This window comes from Quercus suber, unplaced genomic scaffold (assembly GCF_002906115.3).
Source record: "Quercus suber isolate HL8 unplaced genomic scaffold, Cork oak 2.0 scaffold_54, whole genome shotgun sequence".
NCBI classification, from domain to species: domain Eukaryota; kingdom Viridiplantae; phylum Streptophyta; class Magnoliopsida; order Fagales; family Fagaceae; genus Quercus; species Quercus suber.
Window position 1 is genome coordinate 1,609,034 of NW_027069519.1, and position 27,874 is coordinate 1,636,907.

General features: G+C 37.6%; 3 protein-coding genes across 3 annotated transcripts; all 3 read right to left on the minus strand.

Annotated features, from left to right (window-relative positions):
* Positions 1-486: 486 nt before the first annotated feature.
* Positions 487-4,528, minus strand: LOC111997745 (uncharacterized). The gene is made up of 3 exons (XM_024029879.2): positions 4,288-4,528; positions 3,887-4,175; positions 487-1,003 (listed from the first exon to the last, which is right to left on the minus strand). The coding sequence occupies exons 1-3, from the start codon at positions 4,354-4,356 to the stop codon at positions 651-653; spliced, it is 711 nt and encodes a 236-aa protein (XP_023885647.2). The 5' UTR covers positions 4,357-4,528; the 3' UTR covers positions 487-650.
* A 12,242-nt stretch (positions 4,529-16,770) lies between these two features.
* LOC111997795 (glycosyltransferase family protein 64 C3) lies at positions 16,771-17,914 on the minus strand. Its single transcript, XM_024029936.2, has one exon. The coding sequence runs from the start codon at positions 17,897-17,899 to the stop codon at positions 16,889-16,891; it is 1,011 nt and encodes a 336-aa protein (XP_023885704.2). The 5' UTR covers positions 17,900-17,914; the 3' UTR covers positions 16,771-16,888.
* An 8,330-nt stretch (positions 17,915-26,244) lies between these two features.
* On the minus strand, positions 26,245-27,151 carry LOC111997711 (auxin-responsive protein SAUR71). The gene has a single exon (XM_024029837.2). It carries the CDS (start codon positions 27,034-27,036, stop codon positions 26,524-26,526), a length of 513 nt encoding a protein of 170 aa, XP_023885605.1. The 5' UTR covers positions 27,037-27,151; the 3' UTR covers positions 26,245-26,523.
* Between the last annotated feature and the right edge of the window lie 723 nt (positions 27,152-27,874).

The window sequence follows — 27,874 nt, forward strand, 5'->3', positions numbered from 1 at the left end:
ACAGGCAGAGGATCTCCGTTGTCTATTACAAAGAGCTTTCATATAATCTGTGAAAATCTTTAGCACTCTCACCCATTTGAGAAAAAAACTAGTTTCCTTCTCGGCTTCGCTCCATTAGTTTCAATCAAAACAATTTCATGGTGTGCTGAACTTGTTAAATTTCAATCTTTTTTTTTATGGGATTATTATAGCTGCCAATGATATAACCTAATAGGCTAAAGACCTTTTTTTCATTTCACAAATTCATAAGTTTCAATTTTCAGATGTCGTGTTCATAAAATCACTGAACAGGCTAAGGTTTAATGATGAATAGTGAAAGTAAATTCTGGTGATTTGTGAAGTGGAATGATGAATCCATTGTCTGCTTGGGGCATAAGCTTCATATTTGCCATTTCCTAAAACACTAGTCGTGTAATACAGCCTTAACTAAATACTAATTACAAGTCATTTCAAGACAAAGAAAAAGACAACTGACTATAGGAAAACTGAAAAGAAAGCTTCCCAGAAGCTGATCATGGATAAAAACGTGAGAACAGTGAAGAAAGAAAATCAAAATGAGGGTGAAGAAAGTCCTATTCTGTTATCTTCTAAGTTCTAACAACTGGACCTACATGTACAACATCAAGTGCTGAAGCAGCTCAACCAATGTGTTACCATTCGACAGGAGCCGAATTGTTTTTAAGGAAATGTGGCTGCATACTGTGTTGTTGCTGCCAGTGTGGTAATTCTCCAGCTTCTTGCACCATTCCATCATACTCAAAAGCCCTTTGACCGCTGATATTTGAATCAGAGTCATAATCTGTGTCCATCATTTCCACCTCCTCCGTTTCCATGGCCTCTGACACACCTGCTGAAGGTGACTTTGCTCCTGAGGCTAAAGGAAATTGAGATGCAACCCAGGGAACAACAGCCAAAGAGTCATTTGAAACCATGGGGTTCTTGTCTGTGTCTTCTTTCTCCATGGAATTCCCTAACTTCCCATTTCCTAGTGCGAGGAAATGTTCTGTGGGTAGTACATTAAAGATGACAATGTGAATAAATGATTCCAAGACCAACAAAAGCTAATAACCAGAACACAAACATAAAAACATTTACTAATTTAACACCAGTAATTACCATTCCAATAGTGATAGTAATAGATAGAAAAGCACAATCAAGAAACATGTTGCAGTGACCAATTTACAAATGACATTCAATAATTATTTGGAATTTTAGAAGTGGAAAATGGGTATGTCTGTTTCACCGCCAACTGGTGCCAGAAAACTTTCATGTGAATAAATCTTTCACATTGTGTGTTTTATCCAAGCCCAAACAATCAGAGAACAGTCACACACATCAAAGGCACGTTCTCATGGGAAACAAAAAGTTTTCTTTGTAAGGAATTAGGCTTACTTATTTAACACCAATCAGACTCTATTTCTTCTCCAGAAACTCAAACAACTCTGCAGGTACAGACATTAGAGTCAAACTATGCTAGTTCAATCCATGAGGATATTTGATATATCCCAATCAAAAGGTCCAGGACAAGTAGCGGTGACAGTGAGACATGACAAGGGTTATGTAAAGTGTAAACAAAGCTAGATGCATTTGGTATTTGGGGTGATGTTTCGTCATTTATAACCAAGCAGAGGCCCACCTCTTGACAAGTATATGCAAGATAAATGATGCAATTGTTTGGCAGTGATCTAAGATTATAATTTGTTGGTGAGGCACAGCAGTTTCAGACAAAAATTTGCAGGTTGGTGAAATAAAGTCTCTAATATTACTAAATTGCATGGTTTGAGATAAATATATTCTCTGGTGGCAGCTCCAACAGTTTATTCTTTTGCACAATAAAATCAGAAACTGGTTCTTTAATAAATTTCTCTTTCTCATTATAAAAATTGGGAGCTGGATATTTGACTTATGATGAGAAGCTTTTGAAATGATCTATATTTGTGGTCCTCACTAGGAGGACATCTTTCTGTAGGTATCTTCCTATCATATATTTTCCTTTGATAGTGCTGAGGTAACCCAATTAGTTACTGTTAAGTTGATTCTCCCTTTCTGAGAGTAACAGTTTTTAGCTGCCCCATCCCCAAAAAGTGCTTGAGGAGTTTACTTACAGCAAATGAAAAAGAACAAAAACATACAGATACATGCTGCATACATGTCAATCCTCACCACCAATAGTTCCTTGCAAAAACCTAGCAATTTTTTCTTCACAATACCTTCTAATTACCCAACACACATTCCCATTACTCTTCCTATGTCTGTGGCAAAATTACAATTATACAGTCCTTCCATACTCACTTTCACCATTTCCTCACATAATCCGATCAAGCAATCCATTTAAAGCAACTTTAAGCCACCTATAATCCATTGGTGTGTGAGTATTTTTCACCTTTCACGTGGTTAGGCAGGAAAATTATACTAACAATTTACTGAAAGATTCCAATCCAGGCCCAAAATCAACAAATAAATGCAGTACTTAAACATTGGCTCAGACCTCCAAATTTAATCTTTGCAAATCAATAGCTTCTTTTATAAGTTAAAAAGTTCTATTAGAAAAGAGCAAAAAGGGGCACAACCCAAATACACCTCGGAAGGTATACAAAGGAAGAGCCAAAAGAGAAGAAAGAATAAGCTATTGTCTAAAATTCATATTATCCAAGAATTCAACAAATTGTGAAAGAGAAAGAGACAGTAGTTGACAGAATTTTCGTGCACCTATACCTCTAATCTATGACAGATTTTTTTCGGTGAACTAATTGTGTACTTAAGGTTTTCCTCCTATCTAATAAAATTCATTTATTATATATATATATATAAGTGCACGCATGAAGCTCATTAAACAAACCTTTCCTTTTTTTTTGATAAGTAAGAATGATACACATACCAAAAGGCTACTCTATGCATAAAAAGCACAGAGCACACCAACAAACAAAAAAGAAGGAAAAGAGAGAGGAAAACTGAAAAAAACCAAATAGCAAAATTAAGTGTCCGTTTAGAAATAACTTATTTAGTTGAAAGTTGAAATTGAAAACTTTTTGCTGAAAGTACTGTAGATAAAAGTAAAAGTTAGTTGAAATAGTACAGGAGACTCATGAACAATACCAAAAGTGAAGTGGGACCCATGAATAGTAGCAAAAATAAGATGAATGATAAAATAAATGGCAAAATAATCAATGCCAAATGCACACTAAATAAACCTTTCCTCATACATATATATGTATATATAATGCATTTCTATTTTCTTATCTTAATTTTTAAATGGGCATCACTCTCCAATCTAATAAACCATGATCAAACAAAGGTCTATGTACCTCACTTCTAATCAATCATGGAATCAAAATATGTCTACTCTATGTAACTCAATTCCATAATAGACAAGTACAACAATAGAGAGCCTAGTAATCAATCGAAATATATAGGATTAACTTATCAAAAGCTCAGATACAGTTTTTTTTTTTTAGTTAGAAAGTTACTCGTGCACGTAATGGATCATGATCCCATAACCTCACTCTCCACCTTACTTACAAGGGTGTAGGTGCCACTTGCGCTAAAACTCATTGGTGTTATATATATATAATCACTTTTTTTCATTCAGTGAACTAATGTAACAACAAAATTACAAATTCACAAATGGCCATAGGTCACAAAATAAATCAGCCTACATTCTTTGATTCATCAAATCATTTCTTTTGTATCGAGGAAAAAGCATAAATCGGTTTGGTGGTTTCTATATATGATCAAAGGTTTCATGACAACACATTTAAAACGCTTAATGGAGATGGATTGAACTGCAAATTCTAAACACCAAATGTCATAAAAAGGAAAAAAAGAAAAAGAAAAGGCATGTAGTAGTAGAAGAAACTACATACAAATGGGAGACTTTGATACCGACCTTTCAATCCCGGAATCAATGCAGAGTTCACAACAATAGGAAAATCAGGCGAACACGGGGACTTAAAAAACGAGGTGTTTAGTGGCTGATTGTAGAGAACAAGAGCTCTCTCCCCCAAACTATTACTCGAAAGCATCGACAGTGGAGCAACAGCCATTTGCAGCATATTATTACTACTGCTTGTGAAAGGTTGGGGTTGTTGTTGTTCTTGCAATAACAACCCTTGTTCAAGTATCTGGGGAACTCTAATTGGTGGGTCTTCATTCATGTTTTCAAGTAATTCAACATCCTAAAAATTCATACAAACCAAACAAAAAATATGAATGATTTTGTTTAAGAAGATGAAAAATTGGTTATTATTGATATCTTTCTAGAAATTGAGAGAAAAATTGGAGAAGTACCAGTCTTGGGGATTTTCTGGGAGAAAATGGAATGAAATGGAGATCATGATGAAGATCCTTGCGCTTCATGGCTTCGTTCTAAGATCACAATCGGTAAAGCTAATTGAATTCAAAAACCCTAATCTTCATTCTTTAATACTAGTATTAATCGCTCTCTCTCTCTCTCTGTTTCTTTTGCCGCGGTTTTATTTTTCCTGTTAGTTTCTCGCGTGGTTTCTTCGTGGCACAACTTTTTTTATTTTATTTTTATTTTTATTTCTTTGTGATATGATATGTATGTTGTTTAATCTTTTTTATATAAGTTTCCTACGATTTGATTAAACTTTTAATTGTTAATGTTGTTTGATCTAAAATGCATTACCTTTGATTTGTTTTTGTGTTTAGTTTACTTACTTAGGCTTTGCTTTGTTTATTGTTTAGTACTATGTAGGCATTCAATTGTGATGGGTTTCAAATTAAGTTTAGTTCGTCCATAGTTGTTGTCTATGACTAGACCACATCTAAAAGGTTTTACAAGGAAAGTAACCTGACAGAAACATCACGAGTATGAATAGGATCCATCCATAGGTAACAAGATCATCCAATTTCAGGATAGTCGTCTATGACCCAAGGGCATGGGCGACCAAACAACACTTAGTGAATTTTAAAAGAACTTTTCAAAGGTTCAATATAATCAGATCGCGATTCACTATTCCTAAAACGTGGAAAGGATTCCCTGTAAACCGCTTCACGTTCTCCATTTTCTCCATTAACTCCACACATCTCCCATGATAATAGTGGATCTGAACAAGTAGACCCACTCCTAACTCTCTATAAAAGGATCAAGTCACATTCAACTAAAGTAAGTTCTACTATTCACAGTTTCCTATCCTGGTATTTTAGAGAGAAAACTGACTTAACCGTCAGAGGGTCCTGGGCCGGGTTATATCAGTCACCCTTGACAATCCTTTCTTTCCTTTCAAGTCATTAAGCCATCACCATAGCTCGAAACATTTCAACCTACTGATTTTCGAGCATCATCAGTTGGCGTCATTTGAGGGAAAATTTTGGCCTGTTTCCAAGTGATAACCACCTTGCTTTCCAAGACAAATATGCTGCATGGTTTGGACTAGGTCGATGGCCACTAGTCCAGAACACCAAGAGAGTAGAAACGCCTCCAGTCACCCAAATCGTGCACCTACGCTAGCACTGACCGTCCAGCAATAATTACAGTCCATGGTAGCTGTGATGGCGGACTTGACGCAGCAAAACCAAGAGTTAACTAGAGAAGTTAATAAACACTGTTGACAGTGACGCGGCGAGGAACATGGGCAAAATTCAGAGAATGGAGGAGTAGAGAACGGTGCTGAGGGAGGAGATTAGTCCAGAGGTACCGTCACTCATAGGGTACCACACTTGGAGAAAGAGATTGATCAGATGAAAAGAGCCATGAAGGAGATGAAGGACTCTATGAGGAGGGCAAATCACGTGGATGACCTTGTCCACAAGACTGATTCTCCCTTCATCGTGTCCATCACAAGTCACTCCCCTACCCTCCAAATTCAGAATGCCTACCTTGGACTCATATGATGGAACGCGGGATCCCTATGATCACATTGTCACAGTCAATGTGACAATGTGAGGGAGGAATTAGTCCAGAGGTACCGTCACTCATAGGGTACCACACTTGGAGAAAGAGATTGATCAGATGAAAAGAGCCATGAAGGAGATGAAGGACTCTATGAGGAAGGCAAATCACGTGGATGACCTTGTCCACAAGACTGATTCTCCCTTCATCGTGTCCATCACAAGTCACTCCCCTACCCTCCAAATTCAAAATGCCTACCTTGGACTCATATGATGGAACGCGGGATCCCTATGATCACATTGTCACATTCAAGACGATCATGCATCTCCAAGGTGTTTCAGACGAAATCATGTGTAGAGCTTTTCCTACTACATTAAAAGGCCCAAACAGAGTATGGTTTGGTAAGCTACCACCAAACACCATAACTTTGTTCCAGGAGTTAAGTAAGTTGTTCGTCAACAATTTTGTTGGGGGCCAAAGGCATAAGCGCTCCTCGTCTAGTTTGCTGAACATAGAACAAGGAGAAAACGAGAGTCTGCGCACTTTTATTAGTCGCTTTAACAGGGAAGCCCTATTGGTAGACGAGATGGACGATAAGATCCTCTTAAAAGAATTCTACAATGGGGTTACTTCAAATTTGTTCATCCACAAGTTGTATGACCAAGAGCCACAGACGATGTTTGAGTTAATACACTCAGCTCAAAGTTTCATGAACGCTGAAGATGCCATTATTGCTAAGAAGAAAAGAAGGTTGAACGATTGGAAACTAGTTATGTACATCATCTAGAGCAAGACCCTCGTCCAAAGAAGGCCAAAACAGGGGAGAAAAGGGATTGAGACGGCCAAAAGGCAAGGTCGTCCTCAGGACGACACTCCAACTACACTCCTCTAAATACCCCACTTAACCAAGTGCTGATGCAGATTTAAGATGACCCGTCCTTGAAATGACCAGAGAAGATGAAAAGAGATCTTAGCAAGTGGAACAAAAGCAAGTATTGTCATTTCCACCGAGACCACGGACATGATACAGACGAGTGTTATAATTTGAAGCAACAAATTGAAGTCCTTATTAAGTAGGGAAAGTTAAAAAATTTCCTTGGACAAGACCATAAAGATGAAAGACAACCCACTAAAAGGCAAAGCGGAAGAGCCATTGTGCCAGCCACTAGAAGAGATAAGGGTCATTGTAGAAGGAATGCCAACTAAAAGCTCTTCCAAAGCCAAGTAAACTTACTTGCAAGTAGTTCAGAATGTTCAACTCACTAGCCACCCACCAAGGACATCTGGAGTGGACAAGCCTGCCATTATATTCAGGGACGAAGATACAAGGCGACTACATCATCCTCATGCTGACGCAATTGTTATTACTTTGACGATTGCAAATTATACAACTAGAAGGGTGTTTATAGACAATGGGAGTTCAGCAGACTTCCTCTACTATTCAGCCTTCTAGCAAATAAGAATCAATAAGGAGTTACTTTTTCCAGTGAATGTGCCTTTAATTGGATTCAGAGGAATGAAGGTTCTATCAGTAGGCACTATCTCCTTGCTAGTTGTGGTTGGCTTTTACCCACAACAAATCAATAAGGAAGTAAACTTTCTTATTGTGGATTGTTCATCCTCGTATAATGCCATCATAGGATAGCCAACCTTAAATTTTTGGAAGGCCACAACATCCACGTATCACTTGTCTATCAAATTCCCAATGGAGTATGACATTGGAGAAGTATAGGGAGACCAACTAGCTGCTAGAGAATGTTACTTAGTAATGTTGGCAACGGACGAGCAGATGCAGATGATGAACATTGAAAAAAGAAGAATAGTGGCTGAACTAATTGAAGTATTGGGAGATGTTCCATTGGATGAGTCCAACCTGGAGAAGATTACTATGATTGGGACAAGCATGGAAGAGAAGCCAAAGCAAGGCCTCATCCAATTCCTCAAGAAGAGCACAGATGTTTTTGCTTGGACCCAAAAAGACATGCCTGGATTGACCCAAGTGTGATTACTCATTGTCTAAATATGTCTCCATCTTACAAGCCTGTCCATCAGAAAAGGAAAGTGTTCGCCCTGGAATGAGATAATGCTATCAAAGAAGAAGACCAGAAGTTGGTACATCGAAGTTCATTCGCAAAGTCTATTACCCTGATTGGTTAGCTAATGTAGTGATGCTCAAAAACACTAATGGCAAATGGAGGATGTGCGTGGACTTTACAGATTTGAACAATGCGTGCCCCACGGATAGCTATCCTCTTCCATGCATTGACCAGCTGGTGGACTCAACAGCTAGACACCAACTACTAAGTTTCATTAACGCATTCTCAGGGTACAACCAAATTAAGATGGACGAAGTAGACCAGGAGAAAACATCCTTCATCACAAGCCAAGGTTTGTTTTGTTACAAAGCAATGTCGTTTGGTTTGAAAAATGCAGGAGCTACCTATCAATGACTAGTTAACCACATGTTTCATCAACAAATTGGGCGAAATGTTGAAGTATACATGGACGACATGCTGGTCAAAAGCGTGAAGGAGATGCAACATTTGGACGACCTCCAAGAAACTTTTGACATGCTTAGACGATACAAAATGAAGCTGAATCCAAGCAAGTGTGCCTTTGGAGTTGCATCAAGGAAGTTCATTGGTTTTATGGTTTCATAAAGAGGAATTGAAGCAACTCCTGATAAAATCCAAGCGATTTTGAACATAGAGCCCTAAAAAAATGTCAAGGATGGCTAGAGCCTTACTAAACGAATAGTAGCCCTTAACAAGCTCATCTCAAAGGCTACTGACAAGTGTTTACCATTTTTTAGAGTGTTAAGGAGAGCATTTGAATGGACAGATGAGTGCCAACAAGCATTTGAAGATCTTAAGGCTTATCTCACTTCAACTTCGTTGCGGAGCCTGTCCAAACTAGGTGAAGAGTTATATCTCTACCTAGCAGGGTCCCCTCATGCAGTGAGTTCAGCCATAATCAGGGAAGAAAAAAATGTACAGAAGCTCGTCTATTGCACTAGCAAGCTTTAAGAGGAGTTGAAGGACGACATTCGCCAATGGAAAAGTTAGCTTTCTCATTAGTAACAGCCAAAAGAAAGCTCAGGCCTTATTTCTAAGCTCATATCATCAACGTTCTAACAAATCACCTGCTAAAGAAGGCTATGAATAAGCTGGAAGCCGCTGGATGATTGATTTAGTGGGCAATGGAACTTAGTGAATTTGACATGAGATATCGACCAAGGGAAGCAATAAAAGCCCAAGCCATTGTGGACTTCATTGCCAAATTTACTCCTACCCATGATCAGTAGAGTAGAGACTAGGGGGTACAACAGTAGGTCATCCGTGTGGATGTTTCGTCTACACAACATACAGGAGGAATTGGAATAGTATTTCAATCACCAGAGAAGATCATCTGGAGTATGTTGTCCTTCTACAATTTCAGATGACCAACAATGAAGCTAAATATGAAGCCCTAATTTAGGGCTTAGAGTTAGCTAAATCACTTGGAGCAGATTTAGTTCTCGTCCAGTGAGACTCGCAGTTGGTGATAGGCCAAGTGAATAGAATGTGTGAAGCCAAAGAAGAATGAATGAAGAAGTATTTGGGTAAGTAAAGCAATGCATCAAGGGCTTCACAATGGCCCAGTTTCAACAAATCCTAAGAGAGGAAAACATGGAAGCTGACGCCTTAGCCAAAGCAGCATCTACAAATGAGTTGGTCGGTGATCAGATTAAAGTCCAATACATCCCAAGTATAGACGTTCCAAAAGTACATCAGATTGATGGATTAGCTAACTGGACCACTCCCATTATGTCTTATCTCAAGGACGGACTCCTCCTCGAAGATAGAGAATAAGCAAGAAAGCTAAGAGTAAGAACGACAAAGTTTGTCCTTATGGACGAGGTACTGTATAAAAGAGGTTTTTCTCAACCCTACCTGAGGTATTTGACTCTAGATAAGTCCTATTATGTCTTGAGGGACGTCCACGAAGGAGCTTGTGGAAACCATTCAGGGGCCAGATCTCTCGTCCACAAAATAGTTTGCGTAGGATATTACTGGCCATCCATGGAGGCAGATGCCAAAACTTATGTCAAAACATGTGACAAGTGTCAACACTATAGCAATATACCTAGATGACCATCAAAATACCTCACTCCAATGGTGGCCCCTTGGCCATTTGCCTAGTGGGGACTTAACATCCTCGGTCCTTTTCCCATAGGGACAAGACAAATAAAATTCTTGGTGGTAAGGATTGATTATTTTACTAAATAGGTAGAAGCAAAGCCATTGGCAATGATCATTAAGCAAAACATCATAAGCTTTATCTAGAAGAACATTATCTGCCGTTTTGGAATCCCTAAGGTCCTCGTTTCAGACAATGGCCGCTAATTTGATAACACACCCTTCAGAGAATTTTGCAAGCAATTAGGAATTATGAATCACTACTCCTCACCCTCCCACCCACAGGCTAATAGACAAGTAGAAGTTGTAAATCGATCCTTGCTCAAGATCATTAAGACTTGGCTTGAAAGGGGAAAAATGGATATGGCTAGACGAATTACCCAGCGTCCTTTAGGCATACAAGACGATAGTAAGGATTCCTACTGGAGGGACTCCTTTTAAGCTAGCATATGGAAGTGATGCAGTGATACACGTGGAGGTTGATCTGACTAGCTATAGGGTGACCCACTATAAGGATGAGGAAAATGAGAAACAATTCTGTTTAAGCCTCGTTCACATTGACGAGGTAAGGATGGACGCGGAATAGAGGGTGGAGCGTTATAAGAATTTGATGACTAAGCACCATAACGCGTTGGTCAAACCAAGGTAGTTCAACATTGGGGACCTCGTCCTGAAAAGGGTGTCCCTGGCTACTAATGACTCTGCTCATGGAAAGTTGGAACCTAATTAGGAAAGACCATACAGAGTCATCAATTACAAGAGACGAGGGTCGTACTATCAGGAAGCCTTGGATAGACGAAGGCTAGAGCATCTGTGGAATATGGAATACTTGAAGAAGTACTACCAGTAAAGATTCGTCGGGAAGGTTAGCATGGACAAGTCTAAAGACTATAGGTTCTTTCTAGCAATCTACTTATGTTATCTTTCAGTACTTTATTTTTTCTAGCAATATTCTATATTTTTAGCGTTTGAATTCCCTAAAAAATATTAGCTACTAGCATGTGCTATGTTTATGGACGATGTCATGAGCAAAGTCCTTTTGTATATAAAGCAATTTGAATTCCCTAAAAAAGAATTAGGTACTAACATGAATAATGTCTATGGACGGTGTTATCTACAAAGTCTTCTATTGTCTATGGACGGTGTTATGTACAAAGTTCTCCATTGTATATAAAGCAGTTTGAATTTTCTAACTTAAGTGTTGATGATTCTCTATGAAACTAAAGTCCATAAAAAGTTAAAGACGTCTAAAATCTCTGGACACAGAGATGTATCGTCATGAGTCATCCTTAGACGAGGAAAAGGCAAATTATCATATATAAAACCTTAAGATAAAAACATAATTACAAAGGGAAGGAAAAGACACCTCCCAGTACACTCATCCAACAATGAAAGATGAGAAAAAGCGTGTATGCAATAAATAGGCAATTTCTAAGGACGACAAATGTCTAAGTAATTGAGTAGTTCAAACTTTGGACGAGTAAACACACAGCCAATTATGAATTCCAGAAATAAGTCCAAGTTAAGGATGAGGAAATATTTAACCATTCCAAAGTAAAGTCCCAACTATGGACGAAAAAATACTTGGATATTAAAATTGACAACAGAAACAAAAACAAGCGTTCAAATTGTTGAAGTTTATGTCCTAAAATCCAATTTATTGGCATGTCATAAGTAATTAAATTTTTTAATTATATGAGGCTATCTATAAATGAACTAACGAGGCATTATCATAGTCCATGAGATGCATTGTATGTGATTTATGTGATTTAGTCACAAAAGATATAAATCATAAGTTCCTTGTAAACTCAAAACGTAGTTCATAGTCAATGATGAAATTGGGTGTTTCATCTGCGAAGATTATAACATATCAACTAAGATGATTTGTCTTGATCATGGAAGTGGAGACTTCTAGTTTTTATGTTGATATGTTTTAAGAGTTAAGACATATTGAACTGGACCACTGTGAGATTTATTATTCTCCTAACGATTGTCAAATGAATAATAAATCTCATGACTTTTATTTACATGAACTCTTAATATTGAGAGAATAATGAACTTGATCATGAGGTGTAGGTTGTTTTGATATATCAGGAGTGAGATCTAAAGTTACGATCAAAACCTCAATATGTTGGGCAACCACATTTAGTGTTGATGGAACATATATTCTCAAGATAGAATTCATAGTCTTTTAACGGAGATACAAAATATTCTTTTGAGATAAGTTTAATGGGTTTGGTATTCAGAGAGTTGGGCCCAACCACTTTAGTAAGGAATTACTAAAGTATATATTTATAGAATTGGATTTCATATATATATGATGAATAACTTAAAGGATTAAACCGGGTACTCAAGGATTAAGATGTAGTAATCTTTAAAGTGGCAGTTTACATTCATGACTTTATATTACTACGAATATTTTATGAAGGGGTTGCATGTACAATAAAGTCTTGGGATATAATTTATAGATAAGGACTAGAGTGCAACTATATTTATATAGTAGTATTTAATATAGTTAATGGTAACTTTGGACTTGTCAAGACTTAACAGAAAAGCCCAAAACTCATTGGAATTAGTGTCTTATTGGTCCATTTTTGGTCCCACTCCAAGCCACACACTTAAACCTAATTGGAATGGCTCAAAATGCTAGCTCAATTAGATAACTAGTTAGATATAAATGGAAAAACATATAGAATTTTTTGTGAGAGCAATCATTGTGAAATGGTGTGTATGTATGAGAAAGAGCCACTCTCTTATTTTCTCCCTTGTACTGATTGAGAGACCACACTTCTTGGGCGTTAGTGGAATTGAAGTGAAGATTAAAAGTGTTCCCAAGTACTTATAATCTTTTGTTTTGAATTTCACCGCATTAAGGTACACTATCTTGTTCTTAAATTCTGAAATTTACATAGTACATATTATCAATCATAAATGAAATAGATCTATGTTTGTTGCTTCCGCTGTGTGTTTTGTATGAGATATAAAATCAATTTTCCAACACAAACATGGACAAAAATATATTTATAGATGAACTAAGGGTAGATGACCATCGTCCAAAAACCCTTTGAAGTAACAAGCCTAAAAAGGCAATTGCATGAGACCTCATCCTTAAACATAGACGAGGTAATGTACTTGAAAAAAAATAAAATAAAATGGTCCAAAATAACGGACCCCCCCTCTCTCAAAAAGAAAAAAAAAAAAAAAAAGAAAAGAAGAGAGAGCAAATAAAGGAAAGTAAATTTTTGCTTAAAACTTAATTTATTGGGATAAACCACTGGGGGCATTGTCTCCAGACTTTGAGCCGTCCTTCACTGGATGAGAGGTAGAAGCATCGTCCTTAATATTCACATCCTCTGAGCTCGTTTGGAGTAAGGAACTCTCGGCTGCAGTACAGAGCTTGATAGAATCAAAGTCCACCCTAGGAAATGATTTAATGGCGTCCATACGAAAATCCTTGAAGCCTGCAGCATAATTTTTGTCTAGGAGGTCAATGAACTCCTTGGATGTCTTGAACTCTTTAATCACTTTGTCTCTGGATTTGCTTAAATAGGACCTAAGCTCATCATTTTGCTTCTGAAGTTGGTCAAGACAAGTGTCCTTTTCCACAATATCAGTCCTCAGCCAGATTCTTTAACTCCTTCATCTCATCCTCTAGCTTCATCCACTCCCTCGTCTTGCGGCTAGATTCCTTCTCCATGTCATAGACCTTTGCCTCTAGCCTGATCCTATCCTTGTCTAATTCATAGGCTTGCCTAGACCCCGCTATAAACTTGGACATAGTCTGTATTAGGAAATATGGACGTGAGATAAAGAGAATAAAGTTCAATTTTAGTATGGCTAAGGATGAGTCAAAATACCTTGAAAAGATCATGGACTGTAGACCATTCAAACTCCTTAATGGACATGTCATAGCAAATGACAATGTCTTTGTTAGTCATTGCCTGCTTGAACCTGTCCCAAGCTAGACCTTTACTCCTTAGGAGGGTCATTGGGCCATTGTCAGGGGGCCCAGTAGGTGAAGGTTTGGACAGATTTGCACAGGACAAGGAAGGGAATCTTCAACCTTAGAGACTCGAGGATTGGCCACAAGATCAACAGGGTCAAGAACCACAATAGGAGTAGTGGATGGCATCGAGGAGTCAACCTTTTATTTCTTGTTGCCTCGACGGCTGGGAAGATTAGTTGTGTCCAATTTCTAAGAGGGTCATCTTACAGCTGAAAAAAAATGGAGTTAGGTAAATATAATGGAACAAGTGAGACGAGCAATAGAAAACAACATACCCTTAGGACGTAGATGACCTATCTCACTAGTGTAGGGAGGGAATGGGTCCCTGCCTACCTCGATAGGGTTCCCTACCCACCTCGACAGGGTTCCCTGCCCAAAACCCTGAGACAAAGAAGAACTCTGTCTTCCACCTCCTATCAGACGAGGGAAGGGACCTTATCAACCTATAGCTAGAACACTTGGCTGAAAACTGATAGAAACCTAGGGATTGGCTTATTTCAGAAGGTTTATAGCAATATAGGAACTCGTCCACAGTAAGAGGATGGTTCCCGTCAAAGGCCTCTCTCCATAACACTTGCACAGATGCAATGAGCCTCCATGTGTTGGGGTTAAGTTGGTTTAGAACTACACCTAGTCTATGGAGGATCTCCCTAGCGAAAGCATTAAGAGGTAACCTAAGACCCTATAACAGATAAGTCTCATATACACCAACCCTTGAGTTTGGAGTATAGCACCATTCTCCAGGAACGACTAGACGAGGGTTAAGTTCATTTGGAATTTGATATTTGCCCCTAAGAGAGTAAAGTCTTTTCTCATCTATCTATGAAGGAATATATATAGCACAACAATACAAAATATCCTCCTCCTCACTAGAGAAGGGGACAGATGCTGGGGTACTAGTGGACGGACCGGTAGACGACCCTGATGCCGCCCTCCGCCTTAACTCCTCCTGGGGGACCTCTAAAGGAAACCTAGGGACCCCAAACCAGTACTACTTGTCTGTAGAACCATTATCACTACTACTACTACCACCACTACAATTGTCACTACTACTACGACCACCATTACTTCGCCCTGGTACTCATCTATCTCCCTCTCGTCACTATCGTTAGACGAAGATACTACTATCTCAGACATTTTGAAAAGAATTCTACAGAAAAACCTACAGACGAAGAAAAGAGGATACCTGATTCTAAACGAGGATGACTAAGGATGGAAGGAAACTTCTAGACGAGGTGCAAGACGATTGATGTCAGAGAAGAAAATATGAGAACCAGTTAGCAGGAGAGGTATTGCCCTATTTATAGTCAGTAGGGTGGGACACTGAAATGATGCAAACCAGTTAGAATGTGCCATGTGGCAATTTTTTTGAAGAACGAAACGACGCGACTAGTAAGCCATCAAGATTACGCCACATGTTAACATCCAAAACGTCTGATTTCAAATCACCTTGACATGACACCTGGAGAATCCTTCAGCTAATGAAAAATCACCATGTGTTAAGCCAACAGTAACATGGACAACACAAGGACTAGGGGGCAGCTAATGGGGTCTAAATTAAGTTTAGTTCGTCCATAGTTGTTGTCCATGAGCAAACCACATCTAGAAGGTTTTACAAGGAAAGAAACCCAACAGAGACATCACGAGCATGAATAGGACCCGTCCATGGGCAACGAGATCATCCAATTTCAGGATAGTCGTCCATGACCCAAGGGCATGGACGGCCAGACAACGCTTAGTGAATTTTAAAAGAACTTTTCAAAGGTTCAATATAATTAGACCACGATTCACCATTCCTAAAACGCAGAAAGGATTCCCCGTAAACCGCTCCACATCCTCCATTTTCTCCATTAAGTCCACACATCCCCCATGATGATAGTGGATTCGAATAAGTAGACCCACTCCTAACTCTCTATAAAATGATCAAGTCACAATCAACCAAGGTAAGTTCTATTATTCACAGTTTCCCATTCTAGTGTTTTAGAGAGAAAATTGACTTAACCGTTGGAGGGTCTTTGGCCGGGTTACACCGGTTACCTTTGATAGTATTTTCTTTCCTTTCAGGTCATTAAGCCATCACCATAGCTCGGAGCATTTCAGCCTACTAATTTTCGAGCATCATCAAATTGTTTTTTTTTTTTCCCATTTTTTTTTTTATAATTTAAGATAATAGTATTGAGAAAGAGGAGGCTCATACTTAAAGATAGTGGAAACAACAAAGGAAAAATGACCCATTGGAAGAATAGAAGAGATGGGATGAGTTCCTTTAGTTGAAGAAAATGATGCTTAATAGGACAAAAGGTGAGCAATTGTTTCATTTGCTTCTATATTTAGCGTAATCATGAATTACTTAGTAGTTCCATGGGACTCAATGACATTATATCTCAATTAGAATTTGGGGTTGGTGCTTGTTAAATTAGAATTTATTTGCTTTCCATAGTTCATTATTATTAGTATCTTTTTTTTTTTTGATACAACATAGAATTTCTACTTTAACATAATTTAAGTGTATATGTGTATGAAACTCTCTCCTAGAGACTTGAACCTCAGCCCTTACCCCTTAAAAGAGTGCACGGTGGTATTAGTATCTTCTTTATCGGACCCAAAAGTTATCTTCATGGAAGTAATAACGTACCCACATTCCCTTAAATACGAAGTTAAATGATTCATCCAATTCGTTAATTAATCAAACTGAAATTTGACATAAATCATTCAACTAACTCCAAAAAAAGTTAGTAAATGGACAATCATTTATCTTTGAGTTAAAATGTTTACAATGAGTAATTACTAATTCTCAAGTGATGATCTTGAATGAACAATTCTAACATGTAAAGGAAAAAAAAAACTCTCCTATGATTTATCACAAAACACCAAATGTCCTCCTTTCTCACACAAACCTTGTTCACCAACTGAATTAACTACCTTCCCATAACCATATCTCAACGGCATTCTTCCCATCACTCTATGAAACTCCATTATACACTTCCCTCTCCTCTTCCTATGCTCCCCTCTCCTACTACTCAACCCCACTTCCTTCACTCCCTCATCTTTCAATCCCAACCGTTGATCACCATCATGATGATCAACATCAACGTCATTCCTCGCATCCCCGTAATCCCTGGCCCACTTCGCCCCCACCAAAACGGGCCCCACGTTAGTCTCATCAGCCACCACGAAATTCATCAAGATGTCCTCACAATTGCTCATCCGATCAACGGTCCTCCTCATCTCAACCATCGCCGGCCCAGCGTTACAGCTGTACTTAAACAGGTAATCGTTTCTCAGAATCATAAACTTGGTGAGCAAAATCGAGTACTTCTCTGGATGCACAGTGTAAATCCACTCCTTCCTCGACAAATCAAGATCGTGCGATCTCACGAAGAATCCAATCAGGCGGTCACGGTTCGATCCCCAAATCCTCACCGCGAACTCGAACGAATCGTGGTCGATCTCCACGTCATCGTCGCATATCAAAACCGCGTGGGTCCCGATGGAAGACCTAGGGAGGAACCGGTTGTTGAGGCTGTTCGATGATTGGCGGAGCAGAGAGATTGAGTGATGGAGAGAGAGATTTTGGGCCAATTGGGCTAGGGTTTGGGCCGGGGTGGAGGGGTTTCCCCAGAGGACGAGCACGGAGGATACGAGAGGCGAAGTTGCGTACGTGGCAGCCAGCGATTGGAGGAGAGGAATACGAAGCTCGGAGTAACCGTTGATCAAGACCGTTATTTGATCGGATCGGAGCGTCCGCGGGTCGCGCTGGGCCTTCGGGTCGCACGGGTCATCGGATAGTGTACGTAAACCGTTTACAGAGAAGAAGAAAAAGAAGAGTATCACGAAGGTTCGAATCTGATTCATCTCCATTAGAGCAAGACGGATCAGCTTGATTTTATAAAATGGTTTTTCAGTGGCAATTTCGATAATAACGATAGATTTTGAGTGCAAATTTGCTAGAGTGGCAGTTTTGTTATTTGTGGAGAACTACGCGGGTGAATTGTTAATTTGCTATTTTATTTTATTTTTCCTCCTACAGCAGCAACGTTATCTGATTCTGAAGTGCGTGACAGCGTGAGGTGAGGAAAGTGTAAAAATGGCGATGATGATGTGTACTATGGCCCCTGGGAAGCTCTACTTTTTACGGAATTTGCCATCGGCTCCGTTAAAGACGACGAGGCGGCGTTTTTTAATGAAGCCTGTGCATTGCTCGCCAATTCGGCCAGTGTCAGTGTCAGTGGAACAACAGGTATAAAATCATTTCTGACTTTCTGAGCTTAAAATGAATTAAGAATAATAGTCAGGCGCAATGTGCATTTTATCATGCTGACCTTATTGGAAATTTAACGAATCTTTTTGGGAATTTAAAACTCACTCACTTTTCCAAGGTCCCCGAAGCCCATCTTACTAAAAAAAAATGTAGTATGTGACTCTGTATGTTGGGCCAAATTCAATGATTTAAAAAAAAAAAAAAAAAATATATATATATATATATATATATAAACAACGCAAAAAATTAAGTAAATGCTACATGTCACAAATCTAACTAAAAATTAGAGGGAAATGAGAGAATTTAAATGTTTTGAGTTACCTAAGTTATGCCTGTGTATATTTCTCTATGGCATTTATTAGTTAGTGTTGGGGCCATCTTAGGCTTTGCAATTGAATGCAATCACGGGATGTATTGAATCTATTGATCAATGCAATAAAAACAATGTTATCTTGATTAAAGATAATTAAAATTAAATTCAACGATATGATTCATTGGTCAATAAGTTTAATTGGAAACCTAGGATACAGTACCTAAGTTTACCCGTGTTGTGATTAAGGCTGGGGCTGTTTTGTTGTTTGACATTGTCATTTACATGACATTGATGTCTATATTTTGGCGCTATTGACAATTGTGCCATCATCACTGCTGTCGAATTTCTAAATGTGATCGACAGATTTCAATTCTCAATTTTTTTTTTCATTGATGCCTAAATCAAGTTCTTGAAACTCAAATTTGGACGAGTTTGAGATAAATACAGAAGATACATTAAAAAAGGAAGGAAAGGGTCTAAACTTCTTAAATTTGGATGCTTCATAAGTGGAACTATTTTGTGGAAAATTGAGGAAGTTTGGAACAATGGATTTTTAAATATTGATTGAGATGTATATTCTTCCTCTTTATTTTATAGAAAACCTAACATGCTACTACGCAAGGTACGATATGAATTGCATCTTAATCTGTATTGGCTTAGGCCACAATTGCTGTTCTTACTCTAGTCCAGTTGTTTTAAGGTTGATGCAGGAATTAGCTGCGAACCTTGTAATGGTAAAGGATGGTTAACTTGTGATTTTTGTAAAGGGCAAAAGACCAATGTGAAAGCTGAAAACAATCGGATCTACCGTCGATGTCCATCTTGCAGAGCTGTAAGTAGTCCATAAAGTACTCTTCTCAAAGTTTGCAAAATGGTACTTTGGTCGCCAAGTTGATGAGAATATTTTTTTATTGTGATGAAAACATTATTTTTAGCATAGTCGAAAATGATGCATTAAGCACCCATTTTAGACATGACATGACATGGACATGAATATGGCATAACGCAATTGGTGAACCTTCCCAGCTAAAGATCTAGCAGTGGATTGTCTTACTCTTACCCTTGCATTTGTTACATGTTTGTAGCTCCTGGTTTTGATAATCCCTTCATGAATGTACCTCAGGGTTTTATAGTATATATTAGTTATAGAGTCATCTCATGGAAACAGATCTGCCAGAGAATCCTTGTTTTTATTCATTCTTGACATTTGGCTGCAGATTGGATACATCTTGTGCTCAAAGTGCAAAGTTTTCAAATGTGTTACCTTCCCAAATTACAGTGATGGTGCAAATCTATCCTTTTGAGCCTCGAAACTATTCTGGTTTGCTAGCGTGATCATAAACTTCAGCAAGGATATGCTATGCTCTTGAGGTGGAATTTAATTGTTTTGAACAACTTTCTTTCAGGTTCTCATCTTTTCCTTCTGTGTGATTTTCCATCTCAAGAAGGTCTTCTTTGAGTGACATTTATGTAATTTGCATATTACAAGTAGGAAAGAAAAGGGAAAGGGATGGTTGAGTTTTAACCTTTGTTATTTCTTTTTTCTGATTGGAATAAACTACAATCATAAAATTGAATGGCTGTCATTCTTGATGCAGATTGTGATTTTAATTCAATTGTAGAACATTTTATTTTTCAAGAGGATGGGCTGAGCCTGGAGGGCAAGTGCCCTCTACCCTCTCTTTTCTGAGGTACAACTACAATAGCTCCTTTGAGACATGCCAGTACATTGACCCTTTTGGATTTTTTTTTTCTGCTGTCCAGGGTTTTAGAAATGTTTGATTAGATTTTTATCGTTGAAATAAGTTACCCCATCTTAGAGTTGAATTTCCCTTCAGGCGGGAAATATTTTTTGAAAAATGTTATTCACATTTTCTGTTGTTTAGTATGACGAAAAAAAAAAAGTCAACAGAAACAAGGCAAAAGAGGTAGAAAATGCTGATCACCTCTCCATTGTGTACTCACTAACAGTGCAATCACCACATTTGTTGCCACCACCACTACCATTACCACCATACTATCTTCTCACCGCCACCACAGGTCTGGCACTACTGTGCCTACATGAAATATTGTGATTTTCTGTCCGAGCCAAAAGACACAAAATGTTTGAGGATTATTTTCAAAGTCACAATCAAATACAGAAAATAAGTTATTTTTTGGGAGGGGGAAAGGGATGTTAAATCGTAATGCTGGTAGCGATACCTGTCATGTATTCCTATAAGTTGAACTAACTAGAATGGTTAGTATTGCTATTCTTTTTTCTTCTCATTTCAAAAGTAACTTGAAATGAGGATGTGGTGAAAACAAAGGAAAGAGATAAGATGAAATATATTAAAAGTATATAGCCCTTTTAGGAAATGGAAAATCTGACTCAAGTTTATAGGATGCATATAACATAAAAGAAAGAGGAAAAAAAAAAAAAAAATCAAAGCAAGACCCACAAACACCTAGATTTACATGGTTTACCCTAAACAAGTGTTACGTCCACAGGGTTGCTGCAATTTTATTATTTTGATGATTAGCTGCAATTTTATTATTTTGATGATTATGACTGGAGTTACATGGATAATTAGCTCACGAACAAATTTGTGAGCTATTAGGCTTGATACAAAATAATTCAAGCATAGACTCATTTATAAGTTTATATGTATTAGGGAAATATACTCATTGTACATATCTTAATAATGACATAGCCAATATGGGACCACTACTCATTACCTTAATTTTTTCCTTCCCTCTAAACTGTTTAAGAACCATTTTAGACTAAAGTTACATTTAAAAATAAACTAATTAATTAAGTGGGCCACATATGATCATTCCCTATCAATCATATAAAGTAAAATTATGAAACATTTTAGTATTTTCTCATTCATAATAGTTACAAACAAGTATTTTTCTAGTTCTTCATTATTTAACGTGAATGTAAAAATTGTATTTTGAACAATTGCTAAAGGTATAGACAAGGAATGATGAATGAATAAATTTAATTATGTAAAATTTTAATTTGAATAATGGTTAATTATAAGTAAGACTAGATGCATGATAAAATGAGTATACAATTTTTTTTTTTTTTTTTTAATTTTAGAAATTTAAGCATTTAATAATGTAATTTTTTTTAAATCTCAAGTTCAAAAGCTCGACTTGAGCTCAAATTTGAGCTTGATATTAAGCTTGAGCTTGGCTTGACTAATTAATCAAGCTAAGCCAAGTCAAACCAAGCTCAAGCTTTTTGGCTTTCCCACAAGTTTAAACTGAAACAATATTTTTAAGCTTGTCACAAGCTATAGACAAGCTTGAGCTTTTGAATTTTCCTGACAAGCCAAGCTTAAACATGCACTACTTGACAAAGCTCAGCTCGTTTATAGTCCTAAAATAGCGCTCTTTTACTATAGCTATACACACATGAGAAATCACAGAGAGGGACTTAGCTATACACACATGGAAATGCCCCCAATAATTGTATGGACACCAATTTTATTTGATTCGGGGCAGTGAAGTCCGCGGGAAACCCAATTTCCCTGAAATTTTGGCATAACCAACAATGCATATCTAGTTACACATACATCCCATCAATGTCCCACTTGGAGACTAACACCATCAAAATATTGAACTCCATATGTCTTCTCATCATAACACATGTTGCAGCAACTCACTGCTTTGTCCTCAAGCTCAGAGGCCAACTGAAGCTGAGCTTAGCTTTATTATCTCAATGGTGATTGACTTGGTTAACATGTCTACTGGATTTTGACTCCCATTGACCCTCTCAACTAACAACACTCTATCATCTAGAATAGTTACGGATGGAGTGATATCTAAAATGTATATGCTTTATTCTAGTATGAAATACTGCGTTCTTTGCCAAGTCCTTTTTATGAGTGAGACCGAACAAGTCACCTTTACTGCTTGGTTATATAGTTGTGTTATTGAGGCAATGGGAACTTGGTTCCATCTACGTAGTTTGACTTCAACACTGTTTCTTTGATGCTACTGCAGCCAGTCCCTGAAAAGGTATTTGGAATGAAAGGAACAATGAAGCATCTTGAACTTGATAGAATCCGATTAAATTGGAAACTTTTGGTTTTCCTTTGTGAGGTTGACTAGATTTGTCTCTTCCACTACTACTTAGCTCAGTTTTAATGTTTTGTTTTCAAGACAATATGAATTTGGCTGTCGTTGTAATTTGACATTAACTCTATTTTTTGATATGGTCGAGTTGGTGTTCTTGAGATATTGCTGCATCGGCACCTTCCTGAGCCTGAATTCTTATTCATTTTCAATGTGGATGGCATTGTGCCAAAAGTAAATGTGCCTACTGCCTAGGTGTGATTGCAGTTTTGCTCTGTCATCATCTTGGACTATTTGTATTTGTGGGCCAGTCCGTTAAAGAGAATGCCGTGCAAGCCACAGGGTTGACCATCGATCTGTCCAGAGGTTCTATGTCGCTGGCATAGCCACGCGCTGTAACCATCTCTTTACCTGAAGAGAAAGTGGGCTAAATTTGCCCCTTCTTAAGATTTGTAGTGGCTTTGAGAACCAGTACTATATTTTGGCCCATTGTCTTGAGAACAAGAAGCCACACATGTAGAATGATTATTTTTCCTCACTTATGTGGGTAATACCTTCTTACTTCCCATTGAGAAGGGCTTGGATCCCTCTTTACTTCTTCTGGTCCTTGGTCAACTTCAGCCAGGATGATGAATCATGCTGACATGTGGTTGTACTTCCAGAAAGTTTGAATTGAATAGATGCATGCGAGTCTCATAATGAAAGTATAAGAATTAGCTACTGTAATCTTTTCTTTTTTAACTTGACTTGATCTGAGTGCAAATTGTTGCAATATAACGTGGTTGTGCTGTGCATTATTATATCTTTTAGATCTGCTTTCATAACCAAACACATTGGATACTGTACTCTGTACTTGCGGATTGTAATACAATATTTTGTGTTAAGCCTTGAGAGGCTCAAACAAGTGGTTTCCCTATGATGAAATTGCATATGGTTAAAGCATTTATACTTTGATGAATTCTACAATTGGACAATTACGTAGGACTTCATCCGTATACTACTCATTAATAAGTGTAGCTGCCTTATCGTGTAGTGTGGTGTCTTATATGTGGGCATTCTCAAAGCTCATTAACTATTCTTGACACATATTGTTAATCCTTAATATATTTTATTTTTTTTTTAAATTTTAGAAATTTAAGCGTTTAATAATGTAATTTTTTTAAATCTCAAGTTTAAAAGCTCGACTTGAGCTCAAGTTTGAGCTTGATATTAAGCTTGAGCTTGGCTTGACTAATTAATCAAGCCAAGCCAAGTCAAGTCAAGTTCAAGCTTTTTGGCTTTCCCACAAGTTTAAACTGAAACAATATTTTTAAGCTTGTCACAAGCTAGAGACAAGCTTGAGCTTTTGAATTTTCCTGACAAGCCAAGCTTAAACATGCACTACTTGACAAAGCTCAGCTCGTTTATAGCCCTAAAATAACGCTCTTTTACCATAGCTATACACACATGAGAAATCACAGAGAGGGACTTAGCTATACACACATGGAAATGCCCCCAATAATTGTATGGACACCAATTTTATTTGATTCGGGGCAGTGAAGTCCGCGGAAACCCAATTTCCCTGAAATTTTGGCATAACCAACAATGCATATCTAGTTACACATACATCCCATCAATGTCCCACTTGGAGACTAACACCATCAAAATATTGAACTCCATATGTCTTCTCATCATAACACATGTTGCAGCAACTCACTGCTTTGTCCTCAAGCTCAGAGGCCAACTGAAGCTGAGCTTAGCTTTATTATCTCAATGGTGATTGACTTGGTTAACATGTCTACTGGATTTTGACTCCCATTGACCCTCTCAACTAGCAACACTCTATCATCTAGAATAGTTACGGATGGAGTGATATCTAAAATGTATATGCTTTATTCTAGTATGAAATACTGCGTTCTTTGCCAAGTCCTTCTTATGAGTGAGACCGTACAAGTCATCTTTACTGCTTGGTTATATAGTTGTGTTATTGAGGCAATGGGAACTTGGTTCCATCTACGTAGTTTGACTTCAACACTGTTTCTTTGATGCTACTGCAGCCAGTCCCTGAAAAGGTATTTGGAATGAAAGGAACAATGAAGCATCTTGAACTTGATAGAATCCGATTAAATTGGAAACTTTTGGTTTTCCTTTGTGAGGTTGACTAGATTTGTCTCTTCCACTACTACTTGGCTCAGTTTTAATGTTTTGTTTTCAAGACAATATGAATTTGGCTGTCGTTGTAATTTGACATTAACTCTATTTTTTGATATGGTCGAGTTGGTGTTCTTGAGATATTGCTGCATCGGCACCTTCCTGAGCCTGAATTCTTATTCATTTTCAATGTGGATGGCATTGTGCCAAAAGTAAATGTGCCTACTGCCTAGGTGTGATTGCAGTTTTGCTCTGTCATCATCTTGGACTATTTGTATTTGTGGGCCAGTCCGTTAAAGAGAATGCCGTGCAAGCCACAGGGTTGACCATCGATCTGTCCAGAGGTTCTATGTCGCTGGCATAGCCACGCGCTGTAACCATCTCTTTACCTGAAGAGAAAGTGGGCTAAATTTGCCCCTTCTTAAGATTTGTAGTGGTTTTTAGAACCAGTACTATATTTTGGCCCATTGTCTTGAGAACAAGAAGCCACACATGTAGAATGATTATTTTTCCTCACTTATGTGGGTAATGCCTTCTTACTTCCCATTGAGAAGGGCTTGGATCCCTCTTTACTTCTTCTGGTCCTTGGTCAACTTCAGCCAGGATGATGAATCATGCTGACATGTGGTTGTACTTCCAGAAAGTTTGAATTGAATAGATGCATGCGAGTCTCATAATGAAAGTATAAGAATTAGCTACTGTAATCTTTTCTTTTTTAACTTGACTTGATCTGAGTGCAAATTGTTGCAATATAACGTGGTTGTGCTGTGCATTATTATATCTTTTAGATCTGCTTTCATAACCAAACACATTGGATACTGTACTCTGTACTTGCGGATTGTAATACAATATTTTGTGTTAAGCCTTGAGAGGCTCAAACAAGTGGTTTCCCTATGATGAAATTGCATATGGTTAAAGCATTTATACTTTGATGAATTCTACAATTGGACAATTACGTAGGACTTCATCCGTATACTACTCATTAATAAGTGTAGCTGCCTTATCGTGTAGTGTGGTGTCTTATATGTGGGCATTCTCAAAGCTCATTAACTATTCTTGACACATATTGTTAATCCTTAATATATTTTGAAGCAAATTATTTATGTAATATATTACTGGTAAATAAGACTTCATGCTGAGTTCTCTGAAGTTCTTTAACCAAAAATTTCTAGGACAAAGATTATCTAACTAGAATTTCTTTCTTGTAGGCTCTATTTGTTTGAGCCGAAAATGGTACACAACAGAAGAAAAAATGAACTAGATATGAATATATACATGCAAAACTATGTGATTACCTCAATTAGGACTTATCTAAATAATTGCTTGTGCAAGATCTGAAGCAGGGCTGCCTACAGCAAATTCTAGAGGCTACCTTAACACCATCACCATTTGCATCATGAATGAAACTTATTTTACAGTGTTATTTGCAACTCTGTAAGTTTTAAAGACCTGTTTCCTTTTAGCTCCTTGACTAGGAAAAAGAACTAAACAAAGACTGAGATACATAGGTGCCACAAAATGCATCAGTGGAATGGTTGGATTAATAGACAACGCAAGTTGTTTGATGCTTTCAGTAATTTTCAAATAGTTACTGTTACATCTTATTCAAATCTCTCTCTAGCTAGCTCTCACTGTCATAAATGCCCTCATCGAAAGAAATAACATGAAGATGAAGGGGCTCAAAGTCAAAAAAAGAAAAATGAAATCCAAAAGTAACTATCTGCACATTGGGCTTTGTGGATGGTGAGAATGTTGAGTACGCTGGCTTTTTGATGAACAGCATTGAACCTTCTCATCCATGCTAAACCTGCATTCTTGCACAACGAAATGGTCCTTCTTTTCCTCCACCATCTTCAAAATGTTCTCAAACACAGAAACTTCACAAGGAATCCTCAAAACACCTGTCTGTTGAAACCCGAATTCCTCTTCTGCTTCTCTTAACAAAATGTGAAATGCATGATGACCCAAATACTCGGTCGGTATTACGAATCTCTTTAGCTCTTCTCCAACACAAACAGCAAGGTAGCCTTTGGGGACAACATTATTGCTGGAAGCATCACCACGGATATTAGAGTAATCAGATAAAGAAAGTGTTCTTTTGAGAAACTTGATGCTCTTTCTGCTGCTGCTGCTTGTGGTTTTTGATGAGTTAGCAAGCTTTCTCCATTTCTTGAGGATCTGCTGAAGCCTCACAATATCTCTGATCTTGTTAGACTTCTTTGAATCCATGGATATGGTGTCTCTTGCTACTTAATTATCTCGAGTAGCTTGCTGTTGTCACCTGTCAATCTTAGATGGGTGCTTCTAATTTATAGAGGTTTGGACCTTTGGACTTCTGATTATTATTATTATTGGATGAGGTACTTCTGATATATATATATATATATATTTTTTTTTTTGAGGAGGGACTTCTGAATTTTAAATGTTCATTTTTCAGTTAAAAATTTATATTATATGAATCTGTATTAAAAAGGTACTATAATATAAAATTGTAATTTATGTTTTCTAAATAAATTGATTGTGTTGAGCAATATGGCATATAACTATGTTGTTGTTGTTGTTGTTGTTATTATTATTATTGTTATTATTATTATTATTGAGATAGTTAAAAAATGTTAATTATGTAGCTCGAACATTTTCTTCTCTAAACTTTTACGTGCTTTATGCATGAAGATGTGTCAATTAAGTTACAATACTCTTGGCATATAACTATGTTATCATACAAGGGTTTGACTTACCTCTAATATTTTTTTAACTGAACATGTCTTTTTGTTTTAAGGGTCATGCTAATAGGTGCTTTTAGGACAATAGTTAACAATCTATTTTAGGAAAGTTTTGACACAACTTTTATGAGAGATGTAAAAAGTTGTCTGTGGGGCCAACTATACAAGGAGGTATTGGTAAATTTGTAGGAATTGGGCCGCAGGCCCAATGGCCCAATCTGAGGATAGCAATCCGTCCGAGGATGATTTAATAAGTGCATGGTACGAATAATATAAGAAGAAGAGCTGAGGATTGCAAATGAAAATTCAAAATGTGTCTGAGGAGAAGGCTCACCTCGGAACGA